Genomic DNA, 15127 nt, shown 5'->3' on the forward strand with positions numbered 1-15127 from the left:
CCAACACTCGCCTTGGAGTTCACATGTCTCTGATCCGTTCGTTTTCTTTACTCTTAAAAGTTGCCGATCATGGAGTTTAGTTTCTACACTTCCCGCAGTTTATCTCTCTTTGCTCGTCGCTCATAAAGTACACTTGTCAACTTCGTCATTACCATACTCTGCAGACAAAAATTTATGGATGTTCACTACAGTTTCTTTTTCCTCAAGCAAGAATTCAATTGCAATACGTTTTTATACTGGACAATAATATTTGGGGTTTACTCGGCCTCGTGTTCAGTTCCATTATCGTGTTCTTTAACTTAGAGACTAGGAGATCTCTATGACAGTCGTTCAGATTATTTTCTGAATATGAAGTCAGTTGATTCACAGAGATTCAGCCATAGCTAAAACATGTGGCAGACTTCGGTTCACTGTTCGGATATTGAAAAAAAGTGGTTAATTTACAAAGGAAACTGCTTACAAAACTCTCGTGCGACATCTTCTACAATACTGCTCAAGTTTGTGCCAAACGGGGCTCACAGGAGATATTGAACTTGTACAGAGTAGAGCACGATATGAATGGTCACAGGTTTGTTCGACATGAGGGGAAAGCTAAAAAGCCTGAAATAGCAGACGCTTGAAGATAAGACGCTAACCCGCCTTCCCGGTAAGACTACTTACGAAGTTTCAAGAGCCAGTATTAAGTGTGAGACCTTCTGTCAGCTACTCATTGATCCTATAGGAATCGAGAAGCCAATATTAGACTAATTGCAGTACGCTTAGAGGAATTTAAGCAGTCATTCTTCTCACGCTCCATAAGCGAGTTGAACGGGAACAAACCGTAATATCTAGTGCAACATTAAATATCAACTGTCATATATTTCTCAGTGATTTGTAGAGAACGGATGTAAACACATATTCGTACTTAATACAACCATGAGCGCTCTTCATTTCGGATCCTCTTATATTAACTCCAGCATAGAAACGAATCGTAACTTGAAACAATCTATTATTGCTTCACATAGCTTTTCTAAATCTGCCCAATTAGTCACATTCTTCGCCTTTAGAGACTGTTTGGGTAGGGAGTATATTGTAAACAGAAATCGCTTTCCGCCATTATATACGGTGTACCTGTCGAATCAGATCTGCGTAACAAAAACGCACCTCGCTTACACTGATGAGTCAAAACATTATAACCATCTGCTTAATAGCTTGTTTATCCGTCTTTTGAACGAAATACATAATTTATTCTGCGTATCAGGGATCCCACAGATTGTTGGTAGGCTGGTAGAGGTATGTGGCATTAGATGTCTATGCACAGGTCATGTACTCGTAATTCGCGTAAATAACGGGCTGTTGATTTGCGTACGCTGTGACGGCTTCCGATAGCGACCCATATGGGTTCCATAGGATTTACATCAGGCGAATTTTGTCTCAGGGACATCAATGTGATTTCACTATAATTCTACTCAAATCACTGTAGCACGGTTCGGGCTCCGACACACGGACAGTTTTACTGCTGAAAGATGACATCGCCGTCGGGCGAACATGAAGGGATGCACGTGGTTTGCAGCTGTCAGCGTGTCTTCGATTACCACCACAGGTCCCATGCAAGCGCAGGGGAATGTAAACCGTAGCATAATACTACCCCACCAGCCTGCGTCCAGGGCGCGCTGCAGCTTTCGAGCCTCCGTTGACGTCGGTGACGGCGTTTGTGGAGACGACCATCTACCTAGTGTAGCAGAAATATGCTTCATTCGAAGATCCGATACATTTCCATTGATCGCCGGTCGAATCCCGATTGTCCCGTGCCCACTGCAATCGTAATTAACGGTGTAGTTGGGTCAACATGTGAACACGTAGGGGTGGTATGCTGCGGGGCTGCATGTTCAACAATGTACGGTGAACGGTGTGCTCCGAAACACTTGTGCGTGCACCAGCATTGTGCTCTTTCGGCAGAGATGCCACAGATCACCATCAATCCTACTTTACAGAGCAGACAAGCCTCCAAATACTTCTGTGAAAAGTCGTGAACGTCCAACCATTTAGGGCCTAATGATGTTTCTCTATCCTTCTACATCTTTCCGTAGATGCTCACGTCAGTAGCACGTGAAAATTCGACCAGCTTCGCCGTTTTCGAGATACTCGTTCACAGACTCTGCGTAATAATCATGTGCCCTTTGTCAAACTCGCTTATCTCAACGGATTTCCTCATTTGCAGCCCATATCTTCGCTGGGGTGATCCCCCGTCCGTGTCTTCTCCGCTTACGTACTTTTGTTACCGTGTCACGTGCTCGCAACGTCACCATGCGTCATCCAACGTCGCAGTGGCAATGGCCATCATGTTTTGGCTCATTAGTGTATGACGTAAATGCTGTTTTTGGTTTTTATATCTGTACTTGGTCTTCAAAGAATTTATTTGATGCTCGGTTGGCATTAATAAATCAATACGATCTTTTATGTTGTACACATGTACTTCACCTTATTTATTACACAGGGTCCAGTCACACTAATGTGACCATGACCTGTGTTCGATGTCAACGTGCAATGAGCACTCACAGTCGGCGGGTGGCAGTGCAGGTAGTGGAGGTTATATAAAGCGTGTCTGGGTATTGAGAAAAATAATGCATTCGTTGTCCTAATGAGGAAACAGAGCGATTTATCTGACGTGCAAAAGGGCATGATCATTGGCTTTCAGGCCTGGGTGAAAGCGTTTCCGTACAGATAATTTTGTAAACTGTTCGCGTCAGCTGCTGTTAAAGTATACGGTGCATGGCAAAATGATGTCACGCAAAACCAGCGCGAGGAATCTGTGGTGCACCACGGGCCATAAATGACAGGAATGAACAACGTCTGTGGAGATGTGTACGGGTGAATAGACGTGCAACTGTTGAGTAGCTTCTAATAATTTCCGGGTATGCAGCCGGATCCCGTCGACATTCTGCCACGATATTTCGGCCCAGAGACGTCCGGCCATCATCAGGTGAGTACACAACTACTGAAGAGCCCAGGTGCAGTCGCGGTATTTATGCCGAATCTCGCGCATGTTGAGTAGCTAACTGCCCAGATGAACCAAGAGGCTACCACCTGTGTCTCCTCAACACCGTTCAGCAAACGCTGCTGCGTATGGGCATCCACAGCGGGCGCCTGGTTCACGCTCACATGCTGACTGCTGTTCATCGGCGATGTAGTCTGGAATTTGCAAGCCAGTACCACAATTGGACGTCCACCAAGTGGTGACAGGCGGCCTTTTCAAGCGATAAACGTTTTATTCTCCATTAGTGTGTAACGTCTGGAAGCAAATAACCTGCAACAATCGTCAGAAGACTCCATGCCGAAGGAGAGAGCGTTATGGTCTGGGGAATGTTTTCATGGCATTCTCTGGGTGATCTCCTCATTCTGGACGGCAGAATGGATCAACACAAGTACAAATCGTTTTTTGGGCGACCATTTCCACTCATGCATGCAGTTTGCTTTTCCTCAGCACAATGGAATCTATTAGTGGTACATCCAACATGTCATACAGCTTGCAGAGTACGTGCGCGGTTCAAAGAGAGTTTTTCGCGCCCCCCTGCATTTAAAGCCAATCGAGAATCTGTGGGATCACCTCTATCGGGCTGTTCGCGCCACGGATCCTCAACCGAGAAACGTAGCGCAGCTGCCCGCGGCACTGGACTTGGCATCGCTCCATATCCCTGTTTGCATCTTCCAGAACGTCATCGACACTCTTCCTACGCTCCTCGCAGCGGTCTGCGCTGCAAAATGTGGTTATTCAGGATTTGGACAGGTGGCCACATTAATGTGACTGAACTTTGTGTAATATTATCATACATGTTTCTAAAAAGTTGCATTCCGTCGTTTAGTTTATTATATAAGGACGAATAAAATTTACCCAGAAAGAATGGTCATTATTTCGAGATATAACGTTAACGATAATTTGAAGCAAAAATCTTCGTGTAGTCATATGCCCTATTCCGGATACTTTCCGAGCTAGAACATATTTAATGTACGTTGTTATTCATTTTCTGCATTATTCAGTACACTGTCAGTGTTACACACGTACATATCTACAGCAATTAGTATGCATTACACTATGTGTTTTATGAAGTATCAATGTGTTGAAGCCGCGCGGTCTCAGGCGCTGCAGTCATGGACTGAGCGGCTAGTCCCGGCGGAGGTTCGAGTCCTCCCTCGGGCATGGGTGTGTGTGTTTGTCCTTAGGATAATTTAGGTTAAGTAGTGTGTAAGGTTAGGGATTGATGACCTTAGCAGTTAAGTCCAATAAGATTTCACACAATGTGTTGAATACTCTGGTAAACAACATGCGATCAAGAATTCGACGTGTCGGAAATTGCCGACGGTATTCTTCGACAGATGGAGGAGCAGCAGCAGCAGCCGCAAAAAATGGCTCTGAGCACTATGGGACTTAACATCTGAGGTCATCAGTCCCCTAGAACTTACAACTACTTAAACCTAACTAAGCTAAGGTCATCACACACATCCATGCCCGAGGCAGGATTCGAACCTGCGACCGTAGCAGTCCCGCGGTTCCAGACTTAAGCGCCTAGAACCGCTCGGCCACACTGGCCGGCAGCAGCCGCAAACATACACCTTTTTTTATCTGCGTATTCGTCGTCGGTTTAGATTTGTAGCATTGGAACCAGCGCGTGTACAAACACAATTAACCAATGCTTCTCTCTGTACACTCTCATCGCAGTATTTCACTCACAACACTCCATGGACCACAGCGCGTTCAACGGGCTAGTTTAGTGACAGGAAGAAATGCCAAGCAAAGGGGTTGAAAGCAGCAAGGTATTTTGGGCTAGAACAAAACTTCAAAGACATTGGGTGGGTAAAGCACATACATGCACGCCACTACTCTAAAGCCAAACGTACATTAAAGGTTTTATATTTCAGATACCATTCAGAATAGAGCGTACGTCCATACGAAGTTTTTGCTTCAAATAAGCGTTCCTGTCACATCGCCGAATAATGACGATCCCTCTTGGGACGCCCTGTAACCTTATTTCTTGATGAAAATGCATAAGAAGAAGTTACCATTCTTTGTCAGAACAGATCAAGATGTTCACTATTATAGTAATTTTTTTCAAACCAACTTTTGCAGCATCTGAAATTACTGAGAAATTCGCGGTATTAAGTGACAGATGAGATGAAATGGTGAGGTTAGCACAAACAGCCAGGTCCCGGGTGAAGAAAATCTGCGAGCCGGCTGGGTATCGAGCCCGGCACCTCGTGATCTAGAGGCGGTGACGCCTACCGCTAGACCACGAGCTGCGGACAAATTATCCTGTGAAAGAATGTAACGTTCATTCAACTATCTAATAACTTTTTATAAATTTAAATTGTTAAAATCGTTATAGAATGCCGCCAATTTAAGATTACATCTTTTCATTTTCTTTCTTTTTCTGTTTTTTCATAATATTTACAGCTTTATTGCGTATATTTCCCAACCTATTGCTATTACGTGCACTCATAAAACCCTAATTCATCACACCGTAACAACGGTAATGCTGTTAACTTCTTCTCGCTAGCCACATCAGTATTTAACACGTTTTTGCGCTCACTCTTCGTAGTGTATCTCCGAACTTAATTTATTTCCCGCAAAATCGAATCTCATTACTCAACATCATAAACCCTAAACACCTATCCAGGAATCCTGCTACGCGCAGCATACATGCCCAGATTTGGATGTGCCATCATTTCCCTCCAAATACGGATCTACTTCCTATTTCCCAGCAACAAAATTTGGTCTTACGTTATCCCTTCCATCAGCTATTGCTGACAATCATGTTTCTTTTCAGAAATTAGCAACAACGCTCTAATTAAAATCCCCCAACATTCTTCTAATCACGAGTTTCAGGCCGATAAAAATCGGTCATTTCTTCACTTTCATTTTTTTCTGCACGTTCGTCATAGTAGATTATGACCGTCACATAAGAGCGGGATTAGTGGCTACGATAACGTACATACATCTTTCGACGCTGGAAAACTGTGTATACATTTGTTGATTTGCGTTTGTGAGAAGGAGGGAAAAGGGACCTTTAGCTCACATTTGGGGCTAGTCCCAGACGTTTTAAGTCTGTTTGTTTTGAACGTTGGATTTGGAATGAGAACCCATAGAAGATTTTGCCTAGTGTGTGCTTGTATGATTGTTGTAGGGTAATGTCTTTAGAACATGATATGCTTCGAATAATTATTTGGAGGAATTAAGATCGTGTAGCCAATGACAAAACAAGGCTACTCTTGACATTTCAGTAATTATGTATGTCTTCATACGTGGAGTGGTTACTAGTTTCCATATCTGTTGGTCACCACGGAACGGAGTCCACACGACCAAGGGAGGCTTAACAAAAAGCGAAGGCTAAACAGAATGAACAAGAAGAAATAGCGTCATATCGAAAGGCTGGGAGTATCACTACATTTTTATTTTTCGTCAGTTAACCTAATAGAATACTGAATCCTGGCGGTCTAGAGCAATTAAACTGATTTAAAAGTAAAGAATGTGAATGATGATGATGATGATGATGATGATGATGCTGATGGTGATGGTGCGCGTACCTGTGTATGCTGTGACGAAGGTGCTGCGCTCTGCGGGCGGGATCCACGCAGCGATGATATTGTGCATGGCGGGCCACACCAGTCCCTGCGAACAATACGAGCAAATCAGGGAGCTGGCAGATTTTACTAGACTCAGTCATAGAGATGCTAGGACGTAGCACAACGAAAGACGGGAAAGTAACTTTACCAACAGTTAATGAGAATACAGTAGCTACCAAAAGAGATAAGGTAGATCAGACTTTTCTTCTGTCTGTGAAATGATGCGTGTTCTACGACTTTTTGCATCAATGAATGCCAATATAGGAATGAATGACATTTGGATATCTTAACATAATTGGTCATTGGTGTTGCACGAGAATTTAAGAAAGGTAGAAAAATGTTTCTGCTAAGAAATTAGCAGACAAAAAATAATTATTGTGTCCTGCGGACATACACAATGATCGGTGACATAAATCATGGATAAGAACTGCGTCCTATGGTGGGAAAGAATGTCGGGGCTTGAATGACTATTTATGTCATCGGGATGGACTTTGTAGCCGAGGTCGCAAACGCACGCCTTTGCGGTGGCGCTTGACTTGGAGGTAGCCGGTACGATTTCTGGTGACATTTTCAGTGCTAGTCATGATCAGCAACGGGAGGTGAGGCGGTGGCGTCAAATTCCTGATGACCAATCTTTGTGTCAATGTCGTGGATTAAATTGCAGACCTCTCCGCAGTGTCTTACGAAGTGAGCGCATGTGACACTGCTGCTGATGATCCGTACGTCAGGTCGGGCATTTAAGCTCTCCGGTGTCCTTGATGCTATTCGACGGGGGCAGAGTATGTTCTGTGATAGGGTTTCACCCTCTCTGTCCTCTCATCGTCTTCAGAACATAGTGTAACGTTACACTATACGCACATCCATTACAGCCAATGCATAAATAAACATCTAACACACCTGTAACATGAGCAGTTAAACAGAGAACCGACTCGTGGCGATAACATATTAGACCTTCTGGTGACAAACAGACCCGAGCTATTTGAAACAGTTAACGCAGAACAGGGAATCAGCGATCATAAAGCGGTTACGGCATCGATGATTTCAGCCGTAAATAGAAATATTAAAAAAGGTAAGAAGATTTTTCTGTTTAGCAAAAGTGACAAAAAGCAGATTTCAGAGTACCTGACATCTCAACACAAAAGTTTTGTCTCAAGTACAGATAGTGTTGAGGATCAGTGGACAAAGTTCAAAACCATCGTACAATATGCGTTAGATGAGTATGTGCCAAGCAAGATCGTAAGAGATGGAAAAGAGCCACCCTGGTACAACAACCGAGTTAGAAAACTACTGCGGAAGCAAAGGGAACTTCACAGCAAACACAAACATAGCCAAAGCCTTGCAGACAAACAAAAATTACGCGAACCGAAATGTAGTGTTAGGAGGGCTATGCGAGAGGCGTTCATTGAATTCGAAAGTAAAGTTCTATGTACTGACTTGGCAGAAAATCCTAAGAAATTCTGGTCTTATGTCAAAGCGGTAGGTGGATCAAAACAAAATGTCCAGACACTCTGTGACGAAAATGGTACTGAAACAGAGGATGACAGACTAAAGGCCGAAATACTAAATGTCTTTTTCCAAAGCTGTTTCACAGAGAAAGACTGCACTGTAGTTCCTTCTCTAGATTGTCGCACAGATGACAAAATGGTAGATATCGAAATAGACGACAGAGGGATAGAGAAACAATTAATATCGCTCAAAAGAGGGAAGGCCGCTGGACCTGATGGGATACCAGTTCGATTTTACACAGAGTACGCGAAGGAACTTGCCCCCCTTCTTGCAGCGGTGTACCGTAGGTCTCTAGAAGAGCGTAGCGTTCCAAAGGATTGGAAAAGGGCGGAGGTCATCCCCGGTTTGAAGAAGGGACGTCGAACAGATGTGCAGAACTATAGACCTATATCTCTAACGTCGATCAGTTGTAGAATTTTGGAACACGTATTATGTTCGAGTTAATGACTTTTCTGGAGACTAGAAATCTACTCTGTAGGAATCAGCATGGGTTTCGAAAAAGACGGTCGTGTGAAACCCAGCTCGCGCTATTCGTCCACGAGACTCAGAGGGCCATAAACACGGGTTCCCAGGTAGATGCCGTGTTTCTTGACTTCCGCAAGGCTTTCGATACAGTTCCCCACAGTCGTTTAATGAACAAAGTAAGAGCATATGGACTATCAGACCAATTGTGTGATTGGATTGAGGAGTTCCTAGATAACAGAACGCAGCATGTCATTCTCAATGGAGAGAAGTCTTCCGAAGTAAGTGCGATTTCAGGTGTGCCACAGGGGAGTGTCATGGGACCGTTGCTGTTCACAATATACATAAATGACCTGGTGGATGACATCGGAAGTTCACTGAGGCTTTTTGCAAATGATACTGTGGTGTATCGAGAGGTTGTAACAATGGAAAATTGTACTGAAATGCAGGAGTATCTGCAGCGAATTGACGCATGGTGCAGGGAATGGCAATTGAATCTCAATGTAGACAAGTGTAATGTGCTGCGAATACATAGAAAGATAGATCCCTTATCATTTAGCTACAAAATAGCAGGTCAGCATCTGGAAGCAGTTAATTCCATAAATTATCTGGGAGTACGCATTAGGAGTGATTTAAAATGGAATAATCATATAAAGTTGATCGTCGGTAAAGCAGATGCCAGACTGAGATTCATTGGAAGAATCCTAAGGAAATGCAATCCGAAAACAAAGGAAGTAGGTTACAGTACACTCGTTCGCCCACTGCTTGAATACTGCTCAGCGGTGTGGGATCCGTACCAGCTAGGGTTGATAGAAGAGATAGAGAAGATCCAACGGAGAGCAGCGCGCTTCGTTACAGGATCATTTAGTAATCGCGAAAGCGTTACGGAGATGATAGATAAACTCCAGAGGAAGACTCTACAGGAGAGACGCTCAGTAGCTCGGTACGGGCTTTTGTTAAAGTTTCGAGAACATACCTTCACCGAAGAGTCCAGCAGTATATTGCTCCCTCCTACGTATATCTCGCGAAGAGACCATGAGGATAAAATCAGAGAGATTAGAGCCCACACAGAAGCATACAGACAATCCTTCTTTCCATGAACAATACGAGACTGGAATAGAAGGGAGAACCGATAGAGGTACTCAGGGTACCCTCCGCCACACACCGTCAGGTGGCTTGCGGAGTATGGATGTAGATGTAGATGTAGAACATAACGGCAAGGAAAGAGGCCAGTGTGCACGGAGGAAGAACAGCCTTTCCGACAGGGGCTGAACCTACCACGTGGATATCCCAGCCAAAAATGCCATACGATATTTTCATGTGGGTAGAGTAATGTTGGCTGATTGGGCAGACCATCCATATTTGTTCCACATAAAACGACCTATCAAGATATGTGTTATATCGGTAATAACTGTTGCACAATGCGAACATCTGGATTGCACGCTGGGATCTCCCCAGTTCGATCCTGTTTGTCCCTGCTGGAATACTATTAAGTACTCTTCCCCCCTAGGTCTCATCAGTGTCACCATTTGCAACCTATCATACTGTGTGCATCTGCATATTTGGTAACAAATATACAGTTTGTCTTGAAGTCACACCCTTTCCCTACTTGCGGAGGTATTCTCCCTGCCATTACATTACTTCCAGTGAAAAACTCACGTTTGTTTCCTTATTGTCTCTTCGCAAATAAATTTCAACGCGTTCTCTCTTTCTATGCGTAAAAAATTTTCAAGGGACAGTATTTCAAGAAACTGATATTAAACTAACAGTTCCCGACTCGCTCCTCTGAAAGAACGCCATTTTATATCTCAAGGGACAGAGAGAGAGAAAAAAAAAATGAGTTGAAGTGTAAGAATCTCTTCTTTTTTTTACGTATACAGAGAAAAAAATTATGTGTCCGTGGGAACAGACGGTCACAAAAGGTGCGTAATTATTGGTACAAGAAACAAACAATGTGCGTTAAGATAGTTCGGTGCACTGATAAGACTACGCTGGAGCTTGTTTACAGAATAAGGTGTAGCCAAAACCCAGCCGGGTGGAAGCACAGGTGGTTGTCAACAAGACTGGTGGAGTAACTTCGTAGACAGTACACATTCGTAGCACAAGCCACGCAGTAGGCCATAGAAAATTATACAACCGATTGCGAAATCTGGTTGTGATGCATGTTGCGTGTAATGGGAAATTTCTCACGCCAATGTCTGCTCATGTGCATCCCCATCGCTGTTGATATTCAAGTGTACAATAGAAACCAAACTGCAATTTTAATTTTCTGTAGAGATGACGTACCACGAGAAGTGAGATTGTCCTTGTAGGTGGGCAAAAATACTGCCGAGTAACCAAAATCGTCTTTTTATATAACTGTTTATGTAGATCTACTAAACTATGTACCTGCTTTACACTTGCTCAAGAACTCAGGAGGATGATGATCTATTTTTTTGTCGATATCCATTGGGAGCTGTATTCTGAACTTGGAACGCACATCTCATTGTATCGGTGCAGTCGACGCTTGGCTGAACCATTACGACGGGGCCACTGTATGTACGGTTGCATTACAAGAAAGATAAAGTGTGTCACTATGTTCGTACCGCGCATTATCTCTAAGGTATTTGAAGCACTGTGTTTCAATACGACTATAAGCAAACTACATAATCAATTATAGCTGAAACTATTCCAAAAAAGTTGAAAAATAACACTTGTCGCCACTCAGAGGATGGAATACACTGCCTGACAGAACAAGTGAAGCACCCAGAAGGTACGGTCGGATGTCAAGGTAACTTCGTACACGTTCATACCACCGGCGGGTATGTAAATGAATAGAGTTGCAGTTCTCTGTGACCGGTAGAACAGCCACCAGACTTGCTGGGTGTTGTGTTGAGCATTGATGTTAGGCCTGGTACGGTATATAAGGGGCGCGAAGAGCGTCAGATGTTGAGTGATCACCATGAAGGACATGGAGATTCCACGCACTCGTATGAGACATCGTTGTCAGCACCCCGTAGAGTTTGAAAGAAGCACCAGTGCTGGTTTGCATATAATCGGCTGGTCGGCTAGTGCAACCGGCAGATTTGTGGGGCATTTGGATGTGGCAGTGGCCCGATGATGGACAAGGAAACTTGAGGGCAAGCATACTCGTCAAGGTTCCGGTCGACTACGTATGACCACCACAAGGAATGCTCACCATACTGTGCACCATCCACACCATAAGCTCTTCACATCTACGCCTGCCATCGGAGAGCAAATAATGGACGCCTTGCAACGTTATGTGCCATACCACGCCATTGGTCAGAAGAGATTATCAGCAGGCAGAGTATAGAATTAGAGCTGCTGTTAACACAAAGGGCTGCGTCTGGAGTGATGCCATCACCGTAAAGCATGGACTTCTGATGAATAACGTCGCATCGTGTTCAGCGACGAATCGCGCTTCTGCGCTACCCCGGGTGATCATCGTCAGCGATTATGGCGGCGAGCTATGGAGAGATCCCATTCTTCCAAGATCTGCGCACCTGTCCCTGACAGAACACGTGTTGGGCCAACGGGGATGTCAATCTCGTCCCAGTGCCACTGTAGAGGATACCGAGGACAAGTTACAACAGTTCTGGGCCAGGTTGCATCAGTAGAGAATATGGCGGCTTTAAGACACCCTACCCATCAGACTTCAAGAAGAATATAATAATTCCAATCCTAAAGAAAGCAGGTGTTGACAGATGTGAAAATTACCGAACTATCAGTTTAATAAGTCACGGCTGCAAAATACTCACACGAACTCTTTACAGACGAATGGAAAAACTGGTAGAAGCTGACCTTGGGGAAGATAAGTTTGGATTCCGTAGAAATGTTGGAACACGTGAGGCAATACTGACCCTACGACTTTTCTTAGAAAATAGATTAAGTAAAGGCAAACCTACGTTTCTAGCATTTGTAGACTTAGAGAAAGGTTTTGACAATTTTGAGTGGAATACTCTCTTTCAAATTCTGAAGCTGACAGGAGTCAAATACAGGGAGCGAAAGGCTATTTACAATTTGTACGGAAACCATATGGCAATTATAAGAGTAGAGGGGCATGAAAGGGAAGCAGTGGTTGGGAAGGGAGTGAGACAGGGTTGTAGCCTCTCGCCGCTGTTATTCAATCTGTATATTGAGCAAGCAGTAAAGGAAACAAAAGAAAAATTTGGAGTAGGCATGTAAGAATGCTGAAGATTAGATGGGTGGATCACATAACTAATGAGGAGGTATTGAATAGAATTGGGGAGAAGATAAATTTGTGGCACAACTTGACTAGAAGAAGGGATCGGTTGGTCGGACATGTTCTGAGGCACCAATGGATCACCAATTTAGTATTGGAGGGTTGCGTGGAGGGTAAAAATTGTAGAGGGAGACCAAGAAATGAATACACTAAGCAGATTCAGAAGGATGTAGGTTGGAGTAGGTACTGCGAGATGAAGAAGCTTGCACAGGATAGAATAGCATGGAGAGCTGCATCAAACCAGTCTCAGGACTGAAGACCACAACAACAAACCCATCCGAAACAGTGAATGCCTTCAGGGCAGAGACAGTGAACGTCAAATTGATGTGTGGGCTCACACTGCCAAGTTTTTTGTAAATTTGACTCGAATTTTTTAATCACTGCAATGCCGTCACATATATTCTCAACTTACCAACATTCATTTCGTTTCCTCCTGTCCTTTCGGAACCTTCATTTTTTTTATTGAGAACACTAGATATATCACTCTACACCAAGCGTACTTTTCGATAAGCAGTAAATATTCGTTGTGTGTATAAGCTTACTAACAAGATTTGTGGAGAGTGTGTTAAGCATCGGTATAAAAACAAAAATCAGACATTAACGTCCCGTCAACGACTAGTTCTTAATAGACGTTCACCATCGTTGAAAGTTAAGTATGAGGAATATCATTTTTAAGGGAATCGTCCCAGCATTATCCTTGATCAACTGAGGGAAACCGTAAAAACTTGTATCTCGGTCGCCGGTTGACATGTGAACCCCAGTCATTCTGAATGTGAATCCAGCGTCCTTAGCAAAGTACGACCTTACATGAATTACGCCTGACATACAGCGTGTGGACAAAAATTTGGAAACACCGAAAATCGGTGTAGGAGACACGAGGTGATGTGACAGTTTATCCTCGTGTTCAAAAAACCAGTCTAGGACGATACGAGCTGTGTGAAAAGGGGCACTGTCGTCTTAGAACACATAATCATCATTGTGGGACAAACATTGTCAAAATGGTCACATAACCTTTGCAGAGTAACTAAAGGAGACATGGCTGCAACCCTCGCCTTGCTTCACTGTTGCGGCGTTAACTCGGCCAGAAATTGGAAACAGTGTGAAACAAAACTCAGCCGTTGCTCCATAGTCCAGGTTTAGTGGCTTTGGCACCTCGTTATCCGGTACGGGTACTTGCATCACTGACGAGTTATTTTTGAATTCCACCTCGCCCTGCAGCTTCCTGCTTATGGAGCTCCCTTTGTGTTGTTTTTTGGTGCTGACACGGCTCGCGAGTTCGACACTCAGTTCTGCAGTGAGTTTTTCAGCTGTGTGTCTCTTAGTTTTCGTCACAATCCTCTTCAGCGACCGTCCGCCACGATCGCTCAACACACACTTTCGTCTGCAGTCTGATTTAGCGGATGATGTTTTTCTGCTTTCCCTGCATGATGTATACATCTTCAATACGGTGCCTCTTGCTACTCCAAACACTTCGGCTACCTTGGTTACGTATGCACCCACCAAACGAGCACCAAAAATTTCGCCATTTTCGAATTCGCTTAGTTCTGACATAATGCACTCACAACTAGACAGAACACTGTTATGACCACTGACACTTCCAACGTTTGAGAGTATTTCATAGGTGCCGTTCGTGGTCAAAGGCAGCGCAACCCGTTGGCGTGGCTAGCATTTGCATTTGTGTTCAAACAATCATTCTGGCAGTGTTTACATATTTTCATCGTGCCCCTGTACACCGTGACGTTCACTAGACAATGTGAAGCTGACAAATAAGTTTACCAGTCACATCATGGACGGTGGAAGTGGATTGTGATTGAACCATGGTGATCAGTAGCCCTCTATTACCACTTTTCCCCATTAAAGATCAGAGCTTATGGCAAAATAGAAAGTGCATTATAGAACTGAGATCACGATCAACGAAACCAAAAACATTGATACATGAAGACCACCATAATTTTTTTGCATTACATAACATGAGTTATGGCAAAGTTATACAGCATTACGTAACATGAATTATGTCAGCGATACACATTTTACTCAATTCTAGCACTATAGCTCGTAAAGTTTTCAGGTATTATTGTAGTACAGTCATAACTCCAACAGGCTGATTTACCCTTCGGAATAGAGAACGAAAATAATGATACAAAAATTTAAAAAAAAGAGGAGGTACAAACAGAGTTTTCACCGCAACTAATGCACTTAAGTGATTCACTGTACTCTCAGTGATTTTCCTAATAACACAGCGAATTGGTTGCGTATCTAAAGTAAGATCTTATGTAGACCACAGTCAGTTCACCTCTCAATGATGAGATAGTTCTCCAG

At 43.6% G+C, this 15127-nt stretch overlaps 1 protein-coding gene across 1 annotated transcript in view; it reads right to left on the reverse strand.

Moving 5' to 3' along the window:
• LOC126162436 (uncharacterized transporter slc-17.2-like) overlaps positions 1-15127 on the reverse strand; it is a 320908-nt gene that overhangs the window by 73459 nt on the left and 232322 nt on the right. Inside the window, exon 4 of the mRNA XM_049918945.1 lies at positions 6559-6643. Within this exon, the coding sequence (XP_049774902.1) occupies positions 6559-6643 (85 nt within the window). The remainder of the gene's footprint in view (positions 1-6558; positions 6644-15127) is intronic.

This window comes from Schistocerca cancellata, chromosome 2 (genome assembly GCF_023864275.1).
Source record: "Schistocerca cancellata isolate TAMUIC-IGC-003103 chromosome 2, iqSchCanc2.1, whole genome shotgun sequence".
NCBI classification, from domain to species: domain Eukaryota; kingdom Metazoa; phylum Arthropoda; class Insecta; order Orthoptera; family Acrididae; genus Schistocerca; species Schistocerca cancellata.